Below are 23,084 nucleotides of genomic sequence, written 5' to 3' on the forward strand. Positions count from 1 at the left end.
ATTGTTGTTACTCCTGTTGTTCACGTAGAACCATGGACAGTTTCAGATGACCTTCAGGGAACTAGAGCTGGGTTGTTCCACCCAGAGATAAAACGGGTAAGGTTTTTTTGATAACGTCATGTTCTTGGAATGAATGTAATGTGAATCATAGCCTGCTGCCGTCTGTCTCTGCTAGAGTCAGAACTGTTCAAAGTCCAAAACCTGGGAAATAGTTGACATGAAAGAGAAGCCCTTCCTGACCCAGATGTTGGATTTGGTGAGCTGACCGGATTTGGAATTTCCATTATTCCTTCTTTTAAAAGCTAGGACACTGCCTCCTTTGTCTGGGACAGTGTTGGGTGGTCCCGCTGCTGAAGCGTGAGGGTCCACGTGTGTCTCAACAATCCCCGATGGCCTGCGAGCGGCTGTCCACCCGGAAGTGACCTGGCCATCTGCGCTGTCCTGAGGACATGAGTCGTTTTGATTGACTTTTCAACCCTGGCTGTGGTCGCACCAGATTTTCATCTCAACCTGCTCAATAAACGAGGACATTTACACTTCAGATCAAAAGCTGTTCCTGAGTGGTGTTCAGTGAACTAAAACAGAGGGTGCCGTCTTGGTTTTGTGAGGTGGATGGCATTGTCATCCCTCTGGGTCCCTTTGGCCTCTCCAAACGCCAGTGAAGATTGTGCAGATGGAGAAAAATGATGCCTTGTGTCATAGACGGCACGAGAGAGAAGTGTAGAAAATGTTTTCATGTTTTAGGGAAAGAAAGATCTACCAAGTGTTAAACGCTTTCAATGTAAAGTGAATTTACACAGGAAGGAAGTCAGGGAGGGAGGGAGGGAGAGAGAAAAGAAAGGGAAAAGGAGGAAGGAAACACAGCAAGAGGACTCGTGCCCTGCAGCCGGGCGGGCGGGAGCTGGCCCATGACTCTGGTATACCGGCAGCATTTCTTTTCGCTTCAGCTCTCTCAGTTGTCAAATGAGCACCGCACGGCTTACCGTGCATGGTTGTTCTGGGAGTTAAATGAGAAAATACACAGCGACAGGCACCTTGTAGACACTCAGCAAACGTTTCTGCCCTACCGCCCCCTTAAGTCTGGATCACGGAGCATTTGGAAACACCGCCCCTCACGGTGATGCCCGGTTTCCCTGCAGCTGGCCCGGCCCAGCCTGGCTTCCCCTTCCCAGGGTCTGATGGCCCAGTGTCTGCTTTGAAAGCTGGAGACTCGGAGTGAACTGGATGGATCGTGGCCCCGCTCGGCTCTTCCCTCTTCAGAAGGTATAACATCAAAGCGATTCTCATGTCTAGAGCAGCCCCCAGGCCTCATCAGATAGCTCCAAAGTCCCCAGAGAGACTTTTGAAGCCAAAGATGCAGATGAGCCACTTGTCTGGGGTCCCGGCTTTGGCCTCCAGCCTGAGAACAGACTGGCCCCTCCCAGCGGAGGATTCTCAGACGTTTATGTCACACTGGTACCTGGCAGCTTGTGTGTTTGGTTGTGCTCTGGGCCACGTCCCCTCGCGGGGGTTGGGAGTGTACTTGAAGACCAGACCCAGAGCAGGACGCACAGCTGAAGGCGGTGCTCCAGAGGGGCGTCCTGGCGTCCCGGGACCACCCTGGACTGCAGTTGGAGGTGGGAAAAGACTTGTTAGAGAGGCCAGATGTGGGCCCTGGGTCCCCGGCATGTCCTGAAGGAGGAGTTCCTTTCTCCCCAGCCTGAGATGCCCCCAAGTTGTGGGGAGAAGAGGGTAGTGGCAGGAATAAGCCATGTGGGGTTTTTTTTGTGTTTTTTTGTGGTACGGGGGCCTCTCACTGTTGTGGCCTCTCCCGTTGCGGAGCACTGGCTCCGGACGTGCAGGCTCAGCGGCCATGGCTCACGGGCCCAGCCGCTCCGCGGCATATGGGATCCTCCCGGACCGGGGCACGAACCCGTATCCCCTGCATCGGCAGGCGGTCTCTCAACCACTGTGCCACCAGGGAAGCCCGCCATGTGGGTTTTTAAGGTCTTCTTGCTTAGTCTTGGTCTCCCCGTTGTTAATTGGGGTCATAGGTAATGATGGTGATGGTGATGATGATGGTGGTGGTGGTGGTGGTGATGGTGATGGTGGTGATGGTGGTGGTGATGATGGTGATGGCGGTGATGATGGTGATGATGATGGTGATGGTGATGATGATGGTGATGGTGGTGGTGATGGTGATGATTCTTCTTTGGCCACATAAGGCTGGGAGGTGCTGGGATGTGCAAAGCTTACTAGGTAGGTTAATTTGAGAGTAAGATATCAGAGCCTTTGACATACCAGAGGGTGGGCAGAAGTTCCCTACTGTTTTGAGAGGTAGAGAAGAAACTTATGGTTACCAAGAGGGGAAGCTGGGATGGGGTGAATTGGGAGATTGAGATTGACCTATATACACTACTATGAATAAAATAGGTAACTAATGAGAACCTACTGTATAGCACAGGAAACTCTACTCAGTGCTCTCTGGTGACCTAAATGGGAAGGAAATCTTAAAAATATATATATATATATAACTGATTCACTTTGCTACACATCAGAACTAACACAATATTGTAAAGCAACTATACTCCAATAAAAATTAATAATAAAAAAAAGAAGTTCCCTACTGTTTTGAGCTCCAAAGGCAGTGGAAACATGGAATCTTAACCACTGGACCGTCAGAGAAGTCCCTTGTGCTTTTCTGTGAATGGATTTGGGCAACACCAGGCCACCATTCCTGGCACCAAAATTAAAGGTAGTGCCAGCAGATTGGGTAGTGTCTGATCTTGTCTTACTGCAAACCCAGAGGTGGACACGCACATGGATCCTAGCACGGTCTTGTTCATAGTCTGTGACTTGGCACGGTTTAGTGATAAATGCTGCTTTTCCCCCACAGAACATCGATATCACCAATTTCAGCAGCAGCTGGAGTGATGGCTTGGCCTTGTGTGCTCTCCTGCACACCTACCTGCCTGCTCACATCCCGTACCAGGAGCTGAACAGTCAGGAGAAGGTAAGTCCCCCCCACCCCTCCCTGGTCACCCCTGTTACCCTCCAGAACACACAAGGAAAACTCCTCATACTTTCAATACATCCCAACCGGGGTGAGGTTTGTGGACTTGGGGTGGAAATTGGGGTATTGATTCCAGCACAGATAACTATGGAGGACAGGTCTACACTGCAGAACCCCACCCCTGGTAAATGTTCTCAGTTTCCTTTGTTACCCAGAAAAACACAGTGGAGCCCAGTTGACTGTGGCTGCTGAGAAGTTCCTGTCACCCCGTTTTCAAAGAAAGCCCTGGTGGACTCTCACCTTCATGGTTTCAAGACCTTGGCCAGCATTTTCAAAATCTTTCAAAATCCAAAGAACCAGAAAGCACCACTAAAAAGAGTTCCCTGCTCAAATAAGCTTGGGAAGCTGTATATTTTATCACACTTTTGGAGATTCACAGCACTCGTAAAGACTTCAAGAGGTCCTTTGTTAAAGAAACCTGTGTGACTCTGTTTAGCCCAACCTATATCAGAGCCACAGAACCTTTTTAACTTTTAATATAATCACCCGTAACAGGAATCAGCGGACTTCTGTTGGGGGCCAGTGGTAGGCTTTATGGATCTGTGGTCTCTGTTACAGCTACTCAGCTCTACCATTGTGGCGCCCAAGCGGCCACAGACGTTTGTAAACAAATGGGCATGCTGTGTTCCAATAAAACTTTATTTACAAAAATGAGCTGAGGGCCAGGATTGGCCTGCAGGCTGTGGTTTGCCAAATCCTGACCTAGAACATCCTAAAAATCACATTCCACAGAGTGTACTTTGGGAAACGCTGTCCCGGGCCCTGTGCTCATTCACTCAACAAGCATTTCTTGCCAGGCGTCACTCACAGTAATAAGGGCAGCAGTGAGCACGTAGACAGGTTCTTTGTCCTCAGGAGGTAGACAGACGTTCAGTAAACAAGTGAGTAAACCTGTCACAAGCAACACTGTAAATAAACAAAATGTGGAAGAACATGAGAGAAACACAGGGCTGTAGGGTGAACAAGGGGACCTAACTTCCACCAGGAAGGCTGGGAAGGTCTCCGAGGAGGCGGAATTCCAGCTGAAGAGCTGACGTGAAGCAGCCAGTGACATGAAGCGGGGAGGCTTTCCAGAGCCAGGGAGCACAGCCGAGGGGACGCCCGGTGCTTGCGGCCAGGATTGCAGGGGACAGGGAAGGTGGCCTGCCATGCTGCCTGGCTTCCACGACGGCTGGCAGACGGCACTGGACAGTGACAGACAACGACGCCTGTTCTGAAAAGATCTCTCTGTGAAAAAGTGAACTGTCACGGGGACAAGAATGAAAGAGAGGCTGCAGTTGGGAGGTTGTAAGCATTGTGGTGAGAGCTCACTTCCCGGTTCACCAGTTAGTGGAGGCCGGTGGCAGCACCATGGGTGGGAAGGCAGAGGAAGAGCCGAGATACATCTGAGACGCAGAACCAGCTGGACGCGGTGACTAAGTGGCTGTGGGGAGAAGAGAAAGTCAGAGGCGACCCAGGTGTCTGGCTGGCAGGACTGTTTGCTGAGGGGGAAGGAACAGAAATGTTTGAAAGCTCTGTTTTTGACGTTCTCACACTAGGATGTAAGTAAAGTCCAAATGGTCCTGGCACTGATGGCGATGATAACTGAACAAAGTGATTTAATTGTTTAGAGTGTGTATCAGGGTTCTCCAGAGAAACAGAACTACTAGGATGTGGGTGTGTATGTGTGTAAACACACAGCTATATATACACACATACAGAGAGAGAGAGAGAGGGAGAGAGATGTTTATTTTAAGCAGTTGGCCCATGCAGTTGTGGAGGCTGACAAATCCAAAGTTTGCAGGGTGGGCTGGCAATCTGGAGACAAGAAAGTGTTGGTGTTATAGGTGGAGTCTAAAAGCCATCTGCCAGCAGAATTCCCTCTTCTTTGTGGGAGATCAGTCTTTTTCCATTCAGGCCTTCAACTGATTGGGTGAGGCCCACCCACGTTATGGCAGGTCATTTGCTTTACTCAAAAGTCCACCAATTTAAATGTTAATCTCATCTTAAAAATTCGTCACAGAAATATCTAGAATAATTTTTAGTCAAATATGTAGGTACCAAGGCCTAGCAAAGTCAACACATAAGATTAACCATCACAGAAGTATTAAAGTTTCAGGGCATAAAGTAAAATTTATACTTTGTAATCTGTAAAGCAGGCTGGACAGGATTATTAAACATTTGGGGGGAAAATGGTCCATTTTGAATCATGTTACATCTGAGATGTCTGTGAAGTGTGCAGGTAGCAATGTCAGAGGCAATTGGATAGCAAATCCAGGGTTCAGAGGGCAAGTCAGAGCTGGAAATAGAGATTTGGGGCCCCAGGGAATGGACCAGCTGTGTCTAATTGAGCGGAAACAATGGAAATGTGATACATCCATGCTGTCCCGTGCGGTAGCCACTCGCCACATGGGCTGCTGATGGGAAGTGTCTCGTGTGACTGGAAAAATGAATTTTTAATTTTAATTACTTTTAATTAAATAGCCACATATCATGAGTGACGTGACCCTGAACAGGGCAAGTATAGGTGGTATTAAAGCCATGAGCGTGGGGGTCACCTGGGCCCCAGGCACTAAGGAAAGGCCCTCCCGTGTGGCTCCTCTGCTCTCAGCATCTCACTTCTGACACCTCTGTGAACGCGTGTGGGGGGCCCACACCAGGTGATTCTGCGCCACCTGCTGTGTGTCCTGCAGTTTAACTCAGTTCTGACACTCTCCACCTGCAGACGGCGTCAGGTCCCACAGGTTAAGGGCTCAGTCCTCCACAACTGCCCACCCCCTTCAGATACCTGTCACAAGTCCAGGTTGTCACCTGTGTTTCCAACCGACCGGCTGTAGATCAGAGGTTCCCAGGACCCCCTCCTCGGGTTCAGTTAATTTGCTAGAGCAGCTCACAGAACTCAGGAAAACAGCTTACATACGAGGTTACTGGTCTGTTACAAAGGATATTAAAGGATACGGATGAGCAGCCAGACGAGGAGATCCATAGAGGCAGGTCCGGGAGGGTCCCGAGCACAGGAGCTTCTGTCCCCTGGAGTTTGGGGCGTGCCACCCTCCCACATATCGATGCGTTCACCCACCCAGAAGCTTTCCGAACCCTTTCCTTTTGGGGTTTTGTGGTGGCTTCATTATTAGAGGCATGATTGATTAAATCATTGTCCTTTGGTGATTGATTCAACCTCCAGCCCCTCTCCCGCCCCTGCAGGTCAGGGCGTGGGACAGAAAGTTCCAACCCTCTAATCCCGTGGTTGGTTCCCCTGGCAACCAGCCCCATCCTTCAGTCATCCAGGGGTTTAAAAAAAATTGCCTCATTAACATAAACGCTGGTGTTGTTGGAAAGGGTTTGTTATGAGTAACAAAAGACACCTGTTTTGGGCTCCCCTCATGGTGCAGTGGTTAAGAATCCACCTGCCAATGCAGGGGACACGGGTTCGAGCCCTGGTCCGGGAAGATCCCACATGCCACAGAGCAACTAAGCCCGTGCTCCACAACTACTGAGCCTGTGCTCTAGAGCCCACGAGCCACAGCTGCTGAGCCTGCGAGCCACAGCTACTGAGGCCCACACGCCTAGAGCCCGTGCTCCGCAACAAGAGAAGCCACCGTAATGAGAAGCCCACGCACCGCAACGAAGAGTAGCCCCCGCGCGCCGCTACTAGAGAAAGGCCGCATGCAGCTACGAAGACCCAATGCAGCCAAAAAATAAGACACCTGTTTCACCTTTATTGCTCTGAAGCTGTTTCTGGAACCGAGGACAGAAACCAAATATTGTAACAAAAGATGCCCCCAGGCATTAGATGCCCCCCAGAAAATTACACAGGTTTTAGGAGCTCTGTGCCAGGAACCAGGACAAAGAGCAAAGGTGCATTTCTTATTATAAATCACAACTTCACAGAGGCACAGGGAGAAGACCAAGGAACAAGCTTTGAGGACTCCACAGTTGTCAGGACAGAGGAGGGGGTCCCAGCGAAAGGACCAGAAGGAACAGCCATGGAGGAGACCAGCGGGGGCATGTGGAGTCCCGGGGTCCACACAGCCTGGGCACCGTTGACAAAAAAATTAATCAGCTGATCTAACGAAGAAATAGAAAATTTTCTTGGAGCCAAGTTGAGGATTATAACCCGGGAACAGCCTCTGAGAAAGTTCCAAGAACTGTTCCACCCTTTAGAGGTCAAAGCACAGTTACATAGGATTTTGAGACAGAGAGCTGTGCATTAAATGGTTAACAAGATCCAGGTCTGCTGTAGGTCATGGGTCATCATGGCACCTGGCAAGACTAAGAAGGAAGGTTGTCTCCTAGGGAGTGTCTTGCTGGTGCCGGGAGAACAGTGCTCCTTACGGTGAGCAGGTATCCCTAACGATGGGGAGGTCTGGTCGATGCCTAATGCAGATACATCCTCAGAGTGTGACATTTTTGCCTGCAGTTGTGGGCGCTCTGCCCTCCAGTCAGTACGGATGTGTTGGAAAATAATGGGCCTAAAAGTGTTTGTTTGCTCACTTGGGATCGTGACGTTGCTTCCTGATGATGGAAACCGCAGCGTCTCCCGGGATGCCGATGATTCCCGCGATGTGCGGCCAGCTGCCTGTATCTGGAAACCCGCAGAACAGCCAGGCATCATGGCTCAGTCACTCTGTTGTCCTTGTGGTCCAGGGGCCCCTGCTTCCTACACGTGGGGTTGCCTCTCTTCTCCCCAATCCAGAACGCTGTCATTGGGGAGCACGCCATCGGACCGTGGAAGGCTTCGGGTCTGTGAGGAGATGAAGGACTGAGCTCCAGGTGGCCAGAGTTCTCATTTTAACGTCATGTGGTGGGACATCCCTGGCGGTCCAGCAGTTACGATTACTCACTTCCACTTCAGCGGATGCGGATTCGATCCCTGGTCAGGGAACTAAGATCCCACGTGTCACACAGTGTGGCCACACACACAAAAAAAAAACCGTGTGGCTTCACAGCCTCCCCAAAGGACCAGCCAGCCTCCTGCTTCCTAAATGCCCCCATGTAGAGGCACTCTGGGTGGAGGGACAGTTTGGCCACTGCCCTGGGGGAGCTTTGCCTTCAGGATGGGGAGAGAAACTCCTATCTATCAGAGTTACTGATGAGGGCTCTCAAAAACAGTGTGTCAACACAGGCAAATCAAATCATTACAGTTTAAAACTGAGCATGTGTGTGAGACTCAGCCTGGGAGTATCTTGCTGGTGTAGAGAGAGAGATTCAGGCAGGGAAGGCTTCCTAGAAGGGACCTATTCGAAGTTGGACTTCAAAGGGAACGAGCTAATTGGAATGAAAAGTATGCCCTTGACCTCATCAGGATGCGTGGAGTCCAGCCCTCACCTGGAGCCTGGATCTGGGGAGCTCTCAGCGCTGGGTGCTTCTCGGGTTTTTTGCTGAGCAACATACATCAAAAAGGGCACCAGGAGAGGCCTGTAATATTTGTAAAAACCCATTAAAATCAGAATCTAAAAATTGTATGATCTAGCTCTCGATAGCCCAGAACGTTCAGAAGTCATGAGCTGTTCCTCCTTCCTCAGTGGAAGTGCGACATCGGTACTAGGTAGGGAATTTCTGAAAACGTTAACAAGGATGTCTTCTGAGACGGTAAAGAGATTTACAAGCACGGGATGTGAGTTACAGTCAGTGGAAAGTTTGGTGTTTTTTCAGTAAAAAGCGTATTCCTCTGTCCTCCTGTGAAACTCCCGCTGAGGTCCTCAGATTCATGTGGTAGGATGGACCGTCTTTATGTTGGTGTCTGAAACGAAATACTGATGTGAGGGGGAAATTCTGGGCTGGGGCTCCGAAGTCCCGTCAGTTTCAGGCGAGATCCCCACTGCAGGGCCAGCTGGCAGCAGAGTTCCCATGGCTGGGGGCTTCCACTGTCCCGGGGCTGGAAGGTCCTGGCCGGGCACGCTCTCTGCGTCTGTCTCCCCTCTGGCCTCCCCACAGTGGCCGTGATGGTGTTCTAATGAGAGAATTCGGATCAAGATGCTTCATCACTAAGGTCCTGCTGCCACCAAAACCAGTAAAAGTCATTTTCTTGCACCAGAAACCACCTCTCCCTATAACGGTCCATGTCGTACCATATGCTATTTCAGAGTGGTTTCCGACAATTTTTCGACTGTTTCTTCTTTGTTCAATTTCTGCTTAGAAAACACTAGCAGTTTCATTAGAATCAGGATAAAGGGTCTTGGGGGGCAGGGGGGGGAATTCTGTATAAAACCTGAGGTTTAGAAATGCCTTTTCCTTAGACCTTACTGGTAATAAAACAATACAAATTAAAACAAAATATTACTTTTAACCTGTTGCATTTGGCAGAGACTTTTTTTTTTTTTTTTTTTTTTTTTGCGATACACGGGCCTCTCACTGTTGTGGCCTCTCCCGTTGTGGAGCACAGGCTCCGGATGCTCAGGCTCACGGGCCCAGCCGCTCCGCGGCATGTGGGATCTTCCCGGACCGGGGCATGAACCCGTGTCCCCTGCATTGGCAGGCGGACTCTCAACCACTGCACCACCAGGGAAGCCCGAGACTTTTGAAAATAGTAACATTCTATGCAAGTAAAGGTGGGAGAAAATGGGCACTTAAACACTGTTGCTGGAACTGAAAACTGTGTTAACATTTACAAAACTGTTTGTCATTGCATACCAAAAACCATAAAAAAATGTTTGTATCTTAATGTCTGGAGTAATGGTAGCCTAAAAACCATTGGCTTACAAACCCCTTTCCTCCCCCAGAATGAACCGAAAGGACTTTAAAATAAGGACAAAGGCCTCATTAGCACCAAAATAGGAGCTTCCTGCTGCTGGCTGGGGCTAAAGTAAAGGAAGCCAGGAGACACTGGACAGCTCCCCTCTCAGCAGGACGGAGAGCAGTGTTAAAGTTTCCACTCAGTCCATCCCCATTAATTACCTTTAATATGGAGGAAGGGGGCTGGCGGCTTGGGCAAGACGACCACAGGTCAACGGCTTTCCAAGGCCCCGACCACAGACCAGAAGAAAAGTTTTTTGCCGTGCTCTAGTGTTTCCCGTGACCTGGTACCTAGTACAGAGAGTTTGCCTCAGTGTCCAGCGGACCCCTTAATCTTCAGGCACCAGATGTGCCGGAAAGGACAGAAAGGGGAAGTGGGGAAATGTATAAAATTCTGTAGAAAATCTAAATGCATAAAATTACGAAATTCTGCTGAACAACAGAAAATGTGAATACATAGGGAAACATTAGTCTCCCAATTATACTTAATTTACCTGTTTAATTAAAGTTTCATATAATCTGAATGACTTCAAATGAATTACAGGAGGAGGCATGACCAAATGATTCTTAAGTTCATCCAGATGAAGAAGCATCAGAGAACAGCCAGAAAGGGTCTCAAAAAAGGAGCAACAAATGAGGGCTAAGTGATGTGGAGAGCCTCTGAAGTTCTAGGGGAAATTATTTTCAACCTAGAGTTCTGTATCCAGCCAGATTATTAACCAAGTGTGATGGTAGAAAAGAGAAAATTTCGTATATGAATGCATCCAGAAAATGTATCTCTCCCACAGCCTTTCTTTAAGAGGGAAACTAAGAATGTGCTTTAGTAGAATATGGTTCTCAGGGGAATTCCCTGGTGGTCCAGTGGTTAGGACTCTGAGCTTTCAGCGCCGAGGGTGTGGGTTCAATCCCTGCTCGGAGAACTAATATCCCGTAAGCTGCAGGGCGCAGCCATAGATAGATAGATAAAAAAATTTTTTAAAAGAACAGGGGTATTATCTAAAGACTGACATGAGGTTTGTGGACAAAAAGTGTCACCTGCCATATCAGTAAACAAAGGATGTTGCGACCATCAAGCCCTCAGCCACTGCCCCCGCCCCGACTGTGTAACCTGCAGGGATCCAGGATGGAGGAAGAAAGCAGGATACGGGCCCTAGATAGTGAAGGTGCATTTCAGAGAAATGATTTCAGTGAGCCCAGACTCTTGCATCTTCCCATGCATAGAAAGGTGCTAAACTCACTAGCTTGAGAAGTTTGTTTTTTTCTTTAATTAGCAGAAATCTTTTGATATTCAACTACCTGGTTTGTTTTTGAAAAACTCCTGTGTATTCCGGCTTCTCCCTGACCTCTTCAGAACAATCCCTTCAGAGCTATCTGAGAGCCTGTCTCCCAGGCTTAAGTCCTCAGTATGTCCACCAAATAAAACAGCATTCTCCACTTATAGGTTGTGCTTTTTTTTTTTTTTTTTTTTTCAGTCGACAGGTTCTGGAGGACTCCAGGGCTGAAGGGTTTCATAGAATAATGATACGATTAAGAGCTTGGGGGTCTAATAAAGGGGTGCAATGAGAGAACAGAACATGTTAGAACAGAAAGTCAGTTTGGTACAAGAGAATATCATGGATTGTAAGCCATAGTCAGAAAGATAAGAAACCAGAAGATGAGAAGGAGGCACAGTTCTTCTCCCAGCAAGAAAAATCCCAACAAGCAGAACTGAAAGCAAACGGACTTGAAGACAGTCAAGGTCCAGGTCTGGAGCACACTGAAACGTGGTGTGGTTTTGAGCCATTAGTCGAGTTACAAAGAAGAAAATCATTTGGAAAAAATGTTTTGAGGGGCACAGCATCACGACTGTGGAACCGGGGAGAGGAATCTGATCTCAGCTGCTGTGTAAACACCACTTACTGTGTTCAGCCTTCAGAGTCGTTCTGTTAAGAGGGTGCTGAACACTTAAGTGTGGTTGAAGAAAAGGAAGCAAATTCCATCAGCTTTAACAGTCTAAAACTTGACAAGGTGGATGAAAGGCAAGGGAACTTCTTCCTTATCATACAGAGTGGAGTCGGGAACTGCTGTCTGTAATTGATGGGACAAGAAATGGAGGTTTAAGGAAAATGGTTAAAGTCACAAACAACTAACATGAGCTATGTGAGTATAATGCGGGGAGGAGAGAGGTACCTAAGTCCTCATTTATCTTGGGAAGAAGTTAGAAGCCAATGCCTCTATTTTGGAAATCAAGCAACGGTGCTGTGAGCAGTTACAGAGATATGGAGGAGATCACCAGAATTAAAGAGAGAAACAAAAAGTTCTTCTCCCGAGGACCAGGATTGAGGGAAGCAACAGTTTTTCATATGACTATGTTTAACAATGTACACATATTACTTTGATAATTTTTTTGGTGTAACACCATGATTAAACAACTTGATACACAACATAATGTGTATGTCATAAATCTTGACAAAGCAAAAAAATAAATAAATAACCGAATTAACAAAAATGTATCTTTGATGGTCAGGAATGAATCAATAATGTCATTTTTAGTGACAACGGTAACCTGTTAATCTTTTTTTTCCCATAAACTAAGATCATTGGTTGCATATTTGACTTCAAAACTTAAATGTTTTATAAACAGTAGGTAATCTTTATAGGAATGTCAGTTGGTGTTTTTTCCTAGCAAAAGCTATATATTTTTAGTTGATAATTTCATTGTCTTTGTCTTTTTAACCTAGAAAAGAAATCTCTTGTTGGCATTTGAAGCAGCTGAAAGTGTAGGCATCAAACCCAGCCTGGTAAGTATCCTCTTTCGTGTCCTTGTGATACTTTGTTCTAATCATATGAGGAAGAACTTTATACCATCTACTAAATAATTTTTACAGAACAGTGAAATCCATCTGCTGAAGATATGTTAGTCATGATTCCTAATGAAAATTATCCAGTTGGTCTGACCACATGTGATTTAGAGTGTTTTCAGTGAAGATTTCACTGTGGATAAATTTCAGTTCTAGACTGAATTATCATTAAAACCCTCTTGTTCAAGGCACCTAGAAATCTGAATAAAATGTAACTTTAAAAATATCAGGGCTTCCCTGGTGGCGCAGTGGTTGAGAGTCTGCCTGCCAATGCAGGGGACATGGGTTCATGCCCCAGTCCGGGAAGATACCGCATGCCGCGGAGCGGCTGGGCCCGTGAGCCATGGCCGCTGAGCCTGCGCGTCCGGAGCCTGTGCTCCGCAACGGGAGAGGCCACAGCAGTGAGAGGCCCGCGTACCACAAAAAAAAAAAAAAAAAAAAAAAAAAAAAATCAATACATAGCTGATCTCTGAAGAAAGACTGGGAAATAACCAGATGCTGGAAATTAAAAGAGGAGTGAAGACCAGAGCCCTGAGGCATGTGCTGGGACTCTGGCCACCCCCAGGGTTGGGGCTGGGGTGGTGGAGGGAGCTCATAGTGAGCGGGCATCTGATGGGTATAGGCTGTGGTTCTTGCCCACGCAGGGGCAAGAGACAAGGCCCTGAGCTCCTGTAAACAGTGCATTAGTCCTGAGACCCCTGCACAAAACCAAGGCTCACAAATGCTACTCTTAGTGACGGGGAAATAAAAATCTTCACCTTCCAGTCCAGGGAGGTGATAAGGAAGCTTGGTCTCCTCCTGGGATTTTTTGGTGGCCAAAAAAGGAAAATCTCCTGTAAGGAAGGAAAACTGGGTCAGACGAGGTTTGGAGTCCAAATTTATAATATCTACTGCAAGCAGCCCCCGGTTTATACTGTCTCTGCTGTAGGAGGCTCCCGAGCCGGTAGCACAGAGGCTGCTGAAAATACACTCACAATCCAGAATTACAAAACGCTCAAGAAAATGATCTACTTGACAACAAGGACCTACTGTATAGCACAGGGAACTCTACTCAAGATTCTGTGATAACCTACGTGAGAAAAGAATCTGAAAAATAATGAATATATGTATATGTGTAACTGAATCACTTTGCTGTACACCTGAAAGTAACACTACACTGTAAATCAGCTATGCTTCAATAAAATTTTAAAAAAGAAAAGAAATCGATCTACTTGAGCTAGTCAGCAGGCACCACCAACAAGAGGATCATCTACCAGAACTTGAGATAATAAAACAGGAAGAAAGAGACCTCAAAAGACTATGTTTAAACATATTAAAATCATAAGGAAAGAACACAGTACTATAAAAAAAAAAGACTTGGAGAAGAATCAAGTAAAACTTGTAGAAATTAAAATTTGGAATTAAAAATACCAGTTACTAGTTGGGCTGAAAACTGATTGGATACAGCAGAAGAGAGAACTGCTGAATTAGAAACTAGATGTAAGGAAATTACGCAGAACATAAAACAGAGACATTTAAAAATGGAAAATGTAGTAGAGGGGTTTTATTAGTTAATAGGTTTTTCAACTTCAAGAAATGGAAAACCCAACTAACAGTTGCTTCAACCATAAATATATATACATGTGTGTGTGTATATATATGTGTGTGTGTGTGTGTGTGTGTATATGTATATATATATATTTTTTTTAGTTTCAGGAATGGTTCACTGCACAATGTTATAATCAAGGACCCCAGAATGTCTCTTCTCTTCACTCCACCATCTTTAATCTGTTGGTTCTTTGTCCTTAGACTTGTTTCTCTGTGGTTGAACATGACTACCAAGCTCCAGACATCACTCCTGTCTGCAGGGCAGGAAGGAGGGAGAAGGGAGAAGAGCAAGTGCCTAACATCTTCCCCCTTTGATAAGGAAACCAAAAGGCTCCCCAGTGTCCCTCCAGCTCATTGGTAGTACTCTGTTATGTGGCCACACCAGCTGCAAGGGAATTTGGGAAAGTAAGCATATAACATTTCTCATTCTCTAAATTTAGCGGGAAGCCTTTCAAGGGAGAGAGAGGTTGGGAACATCTGGTAGTGTCTGTCACAGAGCTTAAGAGGCATGGAAGATAAAGTCAGACCATGTCTAAGTCCCACGTCCAGTGGGAATTCCAGAAGAAGAGGAAAGAAGAAGAGACATAATAGTTGAAGAAGTGGTGCCTGAAATTTTTCCAGAATGATGAAAAACCACAGATTCTTAATGAATCTCAAACAGGATGAATAATACAAAATATCCATCCAGACACATCATCACATAACTGCAAAAAAAGCAAAGACATATAATCTATAAATAATTTCTACTAACCAATAATAATAATTAAAAAAAACCTAGTAGAAAATTATCAAAGTCTGGAATAGACAACTCACAAATGGCCAGTAAACATTTAAAAAGATGTTCAATCTTACTAGCAATTAGGAAAATCTCAGTTGAAGTAACAGTGAGACATACTTGTGTAACCTCAGAGGATGAAATGACAAAGGGAAAGGACAGCTATCATAGGAATTTTAGTACTATGACAGTGTACGCCAAAGTGTTTGAAACAGAATGGGCAGTTTTCTAAAAAAAATATGTAAATACATTCCTTCAAATAGTAAATGTAAATATTTCTCCAAAACTTACCTAGAAAGAAGTAGAACTTTAACCTTTATTAAAGAAGTGAAATTCATTGTTTTAAATATAGTCACACACACACAAACAAAAAAATCCCAGTAAGCCCAAATTCCACTGAACCTTTAAGAAACAGGTGTCCCTATTGTGTAAATACAAGTCTAGAGAATCTAAAAAGGAGTGAGGGGACTTAATGTCTGGCCAAGATAGCGTAGCAGAAACCTGATTTATCTTCTGAAACACTAAACAGCTAACAAGTAACCACAGATAATTTACATAAGGAATCAAAGACACAATGAGAACTTGTTAGAAGATGATATTATACGCAGAATACGGTTTTCTTTGTAGTGTTACAGTTAGTATTTGCTTTTTAAATTTAACATTTTTTCCTATTTTTCATCTCACATACTACTGTAGTGAAAGCTGGGGAGCAAATGAGATCATCTTGTTGAACTAATAGTCAGAGCCAGCAATTTCATTTGTAGAGATGTCTCTGAGGAGCTACTGACAAACATCAAAACCATTTAGGAATGTTTGTGAGCAATTTAACCCGTTTATGCCATCAAGAAAAGAGAAGCTTCCTACATTATTAAATTTGCTTTACAGTATCGTGAGATGGATTGAAAAATAATATATTTAATTACACATGACATTTTAAAAATACACCCAATCAGAATTGACAGCAGTAATAATCCCAAGTCCTTGGTCAAGTTCTGTTACTAGATTAGTCAGGAAAAAAAATTCCCTTATATGTGTATATTCTAGCAAATACAGGTTTCTGGGTTTACCATGTTAGCAAGGAAGAGATTTTTTACAAGTGAAAACTCTACAGTGTTCCCAAATTTTAGAATGCATTCCTTCCCAGCCACAGTGTAAGATAGAAGTTTAACACCCCACAGCACAGGTGGAACAACTCCTCACAGGAAGAATAGGAGAGAGAATATGTGTGATACTGTTGCCACCGCTGTAAAAGCAGCCAGCATGTGTGCCCTCCGAGGGTTGATGTGTTCGTGCCTGCTGCGGTGGGCACACCCACACTAGGTCACACGGTCTGTGAGGGTGTTGCTTGCTGGGTGAGCCAGTGTGTCCACCAGAACAGTCACTGCTCACACAGCCTGAGGTCTTCAGGTCACCTGGGAAGGGAGGTCATTACAGCTCAGGCCTTTATGGGGCTATCAGAATGATTCCTTAGGCATAACTGGGCCTGATCTGTAGCATAAACTTTATAGAGGCTACTTAGACAATTAATTCACTTACTATGTGCATGTTTACTCTGTGCCGGGCATTTTCCATGTGTTGACTCATTGGTCCTCTCAAAAGTCCTGCAACGTAGATGCTCCTTGTGGGTGGGACACTGAGACAGTGTGGTTCCATGAAAGGGCACATGGCCAGTGAGGAGCAAAGACAAGGGTCAAGGAGGCCAGCTGTTTCCAGAGCCCACGTCACATCTCACCCGTCCGTGACCCTGCCTCTGGGCAGCCATGCCCACCTGGGCTCTGAAAGCACAATTTATTCATAGTCTGTGGAGCATGTGTGTGTTATATTGTAATTTCTCTGATTATAGAGCTTATCTCCATCCCCACCAAGACCCCCGAGGACAAGAAGCCCTGTCGTTTTTCTTTTTATCAATTATTTTTATTGTGGTAAAATACACATAACATGCCCCAAGTGTCTGCCCTTGACCAGCACCACTCTGCCTTGATTAATAGAGCTTTATAAATTGTGACATCAGGTCTTCCAACTTTATTCTTCTTTTTAGAATTGTTTTGGCTATTCCGGTACCTTTGCCTTTGTAAATTTTAGAATCAGTTTGTCGCTATCTACTCCCAAAAAAAGCTTGCTGGGATTTTGATTGGGGTTGCATTGTACCTATAGATGAGTTGGGAGGAATTGCCATTTAAACAATACTCCGTCTCCAAGCTATGAACCTAGAATATCTCTCCATTTATTTAGAGCTTCTTGACTTCTTTCATCAGTATGTTGTAATTTTCTGCATGTGGTGGTTTATAGTTTTCTGCATGGAGAGTTTTTTGGGGGCCATTTTAAATGGTTGGGTTTTTTTTTTTTTCATATGCCGTTGTTCATTGCTGGCATGTAGGAAAGTTGTTGATTTTGTGTCCTGAGACTTGGCTAAACTTGCATATTAGTTCCAAGAGGTTTTTCTGGTAGACTGTTTGGAGTTTTCTGCATAGACAGTCATGTCATCTGCAAATAAAGACAGTTTAGTTCTTTCTATTCTGTATGCCTTTTGTTTCTCTTTCTTGCCTTACTGCACTGACTAGAACTTCCAGTACAGTGCTGACTGGGAGAGGTGAGAGAAGACATCCTCACCTTGTTCTTTTTTGCTGATCTTAGCGGGGAAGTGCTCAGTTTCTCACTATTAAGTATGATGTCAGCCTTTGGGTTTTGTATATGTTCTTTATTAGGTAAAAGAAATACCCTTCTATTTCTGGTATTTTGAGAGCCTTTATTCTGAATAGTTATTGAATTTTGTAAAATGCTTTTTCTGCATCTATTGATATGACCATATGGTTTTTCTTATTAGTCTGTTAGTATAAATAACATTGATTGATATATGAATGTTGAGGCAGCCTTGCTTTCCTGAGATGAACCCCACTTAATCATGATTCAATTGATAATATTTATTAAGGATTATTGTGTCTATGTTCAAGTGAGAAATTGTTAGTTTTTTTTGTAATGTCTTTGTCTGGTTTTGGTATTAGTATTGGCGCTGGTTTCACAGAATGAGTGAGGAGGTGTTCCCTCCTCTTCTGTTTCCTGGAAGAGATTGTGTAGAATTGGTATTATTTCTTCCTGAACTGTTTGGAAGAATTAACCAGTGAAGCCATCTGGGCCTGGTGTTTTCTTTTTTGGGAAGGTTTTAAGCTACTAAATCAAACAAGTGTCATGCACTAGCAGATTTTTTTTTTTTTTTTTTTTTTTTTTTTTGCGGTATGTGGGCCTCTCACTGTCGCGGCCCCTCCCGTTGCAGAGCACAGGCTCCGGATGTGCAGGCTCAGCGGCCGTGGCTCACGGGCCCAGCTGCTCCACGGCATGTGGGATCTTCCCGGACCGGGGCATGAACCCGTGTCTCCTGCATCGGCAGGCAGACTCTCAACCACTGTGCCACCAGGGAAGCCCACTAGCAGATTTTTACTGATGCGGCATACCCTCTCTTCTCCTGAAAGATGCTAAATAATTTCTTCAAACACGTTCAGATGTCACGTTAACCATGTACCAAAATATTTTAAAATTTAATTATTGTTAGGTTCAGGACTATCGGATACTCTGAGTAAAACAGTGAATATTGATCAGACTTCCGAATCCTCTCTGAGCAGGAAGACGCGTCCTTGCCCCCCTTGGAGGGAGGTTTGCCGTCCCTCCAGCATCTCTGGGTTGTCCTTCTGTTCTCAGAGCTCATCTGCCTCTCAAGTGCTCGATTCCTCACCACTTCTTCTCTGTATTGTCATGTTGGCAACCCTTGTGTTGTAAGAATTTCAGCTCTTCATGCATCATCAGTCTGTGTGCACAGTCCTGACTGCAGTGTTTTAGGTGGAAGGAGACTTCTCCCCCTTGGATTCTGTGAACGCTTTGTTTTCCTTTTCAGATTGTTCTAGGTACATCTGTGTGGAACGTTCCATGCATTTCTCTTCCACCCCTTTCCCATGACCAATGCTGTGCTGATTTCTTCGCATAACCAGGGAGCAAAATCAGTAAAATATATTTAGATGTTGAAACAGAAGCTAGATGGCTGGTTCCAGGCCTCTGCCAGTTCTGACCCCGCCCAGGAGCAGATGTGCTAAGTTCAGCCTGCTTTTCCACTGCATCTCTGCTTCTGGCTTTATGCCGGGACCTTCCCTAGTGTTCTCCTGTGACCACAAAAGAATCCAGGTTCAGCCCCAAAGTGAATTATTAAATACGTTCAACAGCATGAATTTCAGGAAGGCCTGGCCAAGCAGTAGACGGAGTGCGGTCCTGCCTGCCGCTACTCCCGGCCTCTGCCTCTGCCTGCTCATTGCCAACAAAATGAGGGGGAAACAACAATAAAACAGTGAATGGTGACCCTTGATTCTGATAAAACAGCTTTCAATCGGTTCAGGACTTTTGTGGCACGAATCCAACAGAAGGAAGCAGTACCGCACAGAGGAGATGCTCATTGCAAAGTCTGTGTGGTGAAGAAGGGACCACAGTCACATGCCATGCACTGAGAGGACGGGGGAGAGTCATGCCCGTGGACGCTGCACAGCTGCTGAAGTGACAGAGCACAGTTGTGTGGGAAATTGTGTATGAAAAGTGTTCAGTGACAAAGCACAGGGCACACAGTGACAGAGCGTGTGGGACCCAGGTGTGCGTTCAGAGGTAGCTTGGAGAGGTGGGAATCCCTTTACAATAATGGAATCGCGGTGACTCTTTTCAAAACTTTTGTTTTATTGAAGTCTAGTTGATTTACAATGTTGTGTTAATTTCTGCTGTTCAGCAAAGTGATTTAATTATATACATATATACATCTTTTTCATATTCTTTTCCATTATGGTGTATCACAGGATATTGAATATGGTTCCATGTGCTCTACAGTAGGACCTTATATCCATTATATAGATAATAGTTTGCATCTGCTCATCCCAAACCCCTCCTCCTTGGCAACCACAAGTCTGTTCTCTGTCTGTGAGTCCGTTTCTATTTTGTATATAGATTCATTTGTGTCATATTTTAGATGTTGGGGGTAGGAGTTTATTAATTAATTAATTATTTTTTTCTGTGTTGGGTCTTGGTTTCTGTGCGAGGGCTTTCTCTAGTTGTGGCAAGCGGGGGCCGCTCTTCATCGCGGTGCGCGGGCCTCTCACTATCGCGGCCTCTCTTGTTGCGGAGCACAGGCTCCAGACGCGCAGGCTCAGTAGTTGTGGCTCACGGGCCTAGTTGCTCCGTGGCATGTGGGATCCTCCCAGACCAGGGCTCAAACCCGTGTCCCCTGCATTAGCAGGTGGATTCTCAACCACTGCGCGCCACCAGGGAAGCCCTGTGTCATATTTTAGGTTCCACATGTAAGTGATATCATACGGTATTTGTCTTTCTCTGTCTGACTCACTTCACGTAGTATGGTAATCTCTGGCTGCATCCATGTTGCTACCAGTGGCATTATTTCATTCTTTTTTTATGGCCGAGTAGTATTCCATCATATGTATGTACCACATCTTCTTTGACCATTCCTCTGTTGATGGACATTTAGGTTGTATCCATGTCTTGGCTGTTGTGAATAGTGCTGCAGAGAACATTGGGGTTCATGGATCTTTCCGAATTATGGTTTTGTCCAGACATATGCCCAGGAGTGGGATTGCTGGATCATAGGGCAATTCTTATTTTTAGTTCAGAACTTCTTTTAATGTTCATTGTCATGTTGTTAAAATATGGGAGTGGCGGGAGGTCAAGTCTAATGTTTCCTAAAAGGGACAGCATCTCTTGAACAAACGGGAAGGAAAAGCTTTTCTTTTCACTAAGCACCTTTAGCACCGGCTGGGTGTTGCCTGCACCTGCCGGCTGCATGGGAAGGCTTTGTGGCGCCCTATGACCTCTGCCCTCTCCTGCAGGAGCTCAGTGAGATGCTGCACACAGACCGGCCCGACTGGCAGAGCGTGATGCAATACGTGGCCCAGATCTACAAGTACTTCGAGACGTAAGTCCGGAGGCAGCGCTTGCTGCTCGTCCCTGCTCCGTCCACCGCCCAGCTTGCCCAGTGCCAACACACACACAAGAAACAGCCAGGTCCACCACGCCCACCTTGAACGCCGACGCACGTGGCCCGTAAGTGGGGGGCGGCCACGCTCTCTTGGGACCCCTTCTCCGCGGGAGCCCAGTGGTGTGTTCACTGGAGCTGCCCTGAGTCTCACGACAAACAGCACTTCCAAACCCCACCGTCTCTACTACAGATGCTGGCTTCTGCCTCTATAAAAACTCTGCACTTTGACACCTCCCAGCCCGCTCCAAAATAAAACACCCAACAAAACACAAAAAGACAAAGTTTGCTCTCAAGCGACCCTGAAACACATGAGCGCCCTGCGTTCTGGGGAAATGACTTGCATCCTCAGTAAGGACTTCACCACCTTTAGGTCTCCTGTCCCTGATTTGATTCTTTGGGTGGAAGATCAAACTTGAGATGCAAAGGAGCCCCTGGGTAGTTTGCTGGGTGTCCCTGGGAGGGACAGGAGGATGTGTGTCTGGGACGCAGTCAAACCAGGACCCCGTGCTCAGCGGCGGCGGATGGGAAGCCTCCGTGACTGTCACCTGCTCCGAGTGTCCTGCACGTATTCACACCCCATCCACACCCACACGTTTGCCCCGCACGGAACCTGACAAAGTCGGACAGACAGAAGGGACTGGCCTGTGCCGGCTGGGGTCCTCGTGCTTTTGCACAAACAGCTGGAGGACGTGTATTTCTTGGGATGCTGGGCAGACAGCGATGTAAACAGTATTTCAACTCTGGCTGTGGTTTTAGCCCTTCCCCAGGCCACCTACATTTGCACAGCAAAGGAGAACCTGGGGGCAGGCAGAGCCGGCTGGGGTACAACTGAAGGAGGCAACTCAGTTTCCCTAGAGCCTGCAGTCACCCTAAGCGGCAGCAGGGCCCTCTCCAGAGCCGCCCTCTGCCTGGGAGGTGCAGGTGCAGGTAATCACCTGGGCAAATAAATGTACGTCACATAGCAAATGAGGTTCACCCCGGCCCAGGGGGATCCCGCAGCTGCTTACATCAGCGCCCGTCGACCAGGGTCCTTCCCACGGCCCCAGAGTCCAGGGCGACTGGCCCTGCGCAGTACTCCCTGCAGGCTGGTGGGAGCCCTTGTTCATAGCTGGGGCCCCATCGGTCCCTGTCCTGGGGGCGGCTGAGCTCGGCCCTCCCTCCCGGCCGCCTTGGAAGAGGCATCCGGGTCCCACACGGCACCCATCCCTCCTCCTCAAGCTGCCGAGGCCACTGGCTGGGGTTCTTCTGCAGGGGGCTCGTTGAAAACACACACTCCTCACCTGCTCCAGCGTGGAGTCAGAGTACTGGGAAGGGGACCAGGGTTGTGTTCTGTATATTTTCAAAGTCCCCGAGAAGCACTGAAAGGACAGAGTCTGGTGACGGTGGCTGTGATGATTTGTCTTCATGTGGAAGCTGGAGGCACCACCCGGACAGGTGTAGCTCACGCCTTCCTGAGGGGCGGTCCCCTGAGAGATACTCCCAGTGTCTCCTCGTCCCCTGACCCTGCCTTGCTTGCTGGATGGGCGCACCGTTCCCCAGGAGTGGGGTTGGGCCGTTGCTGGTTGTGTGCAGCCTGGGGTCCCCGTGGGGCTCCGTGTGGGAGGGGCCGCTGCTGCCTCAGGGCGCCTGGAGGGGCCTGGGCGCTGCCGCGTCCTGTCTTCAGCGATCACTGAGGAGGATTCGGAATCAGCTCGGAGCCTCTGCGGTGGAGGTGTTGCTGTTTCCCCTCCCCCCATGCTGGAGCTGCTGCTGCCTTTAGGCTAAAAAGAGGAGAGAAGGCCACGTGCAATTTGTTCTTATGACGCAAAGAGGTTGCCTGACTGCTTTGCACCCTTAGGGCCCAGCGCACCTGTGTCCTGCCTGCTGGGACAAGGGTGGCCTCCTTGGGGCAGGTCTGGGCCTGCGGGCCAAGGGGTGCCGGCTCAGGCCTTCCAGCGCTGCAGGGCCGGGGCCGGGGGTGGGGGGCGGCTGAGTAGGTCAGGTTTTAACTGGGGAGCTCGGAGCACAAGTTGAGTGTGGAAAACTTGAGAACACACGGTGGTTACTGTCAGCAAACCGCATCCACCCCAGTTTTCTGTCCTGAGGTTTTCAAAGGCCACAGTA

General features: G+C 47.0%; 1 protein-coding gene across 1 annotated transcript in view; it reads left to right on the top strand.

The window, feature by feature from the left end:
• The window catches only part of SPECC1 (sperm antigen with calponin homology and coiled-coil domains 1), a 134,752-nt gene extending 111,873 nt beyond the window's left edge, over positions 1-22,879 (top strand). The window contains exons 11-13 of the mRNA XM_082605266.1: positions 2,876-2,992; positions 12,487-12,546; positions 20,833-22,879. Of these exons, the coding sequence (XP_082461392.1) occupies positions 2,876-2,992; positions 12,487-12,546; positions 20,833-20,922 (267 nt within the window). The 3' untranslated portion in view covers positions 20,923-22,879. The remainder of the gene's footprint in view (positions 1-2,875; positions 2,993-12,486; positions 12,547-20,832) is intronic.
• Positions 22,880-23,084: the final 205 nt, after the last annotated feature.

Source organism: Mesoplodon mirus (genome assembly GCF_964341445.2).
Source record: "Mesoplodon mirus genome assembly, chromosome: 18".
NCBI classification, from domain to species: Eukaryota; Metazoa; Chordata; class Mammalia; order Artiodactyla; family Ziphiidae; genus Mesoplodon; species Mesoplodon mirus.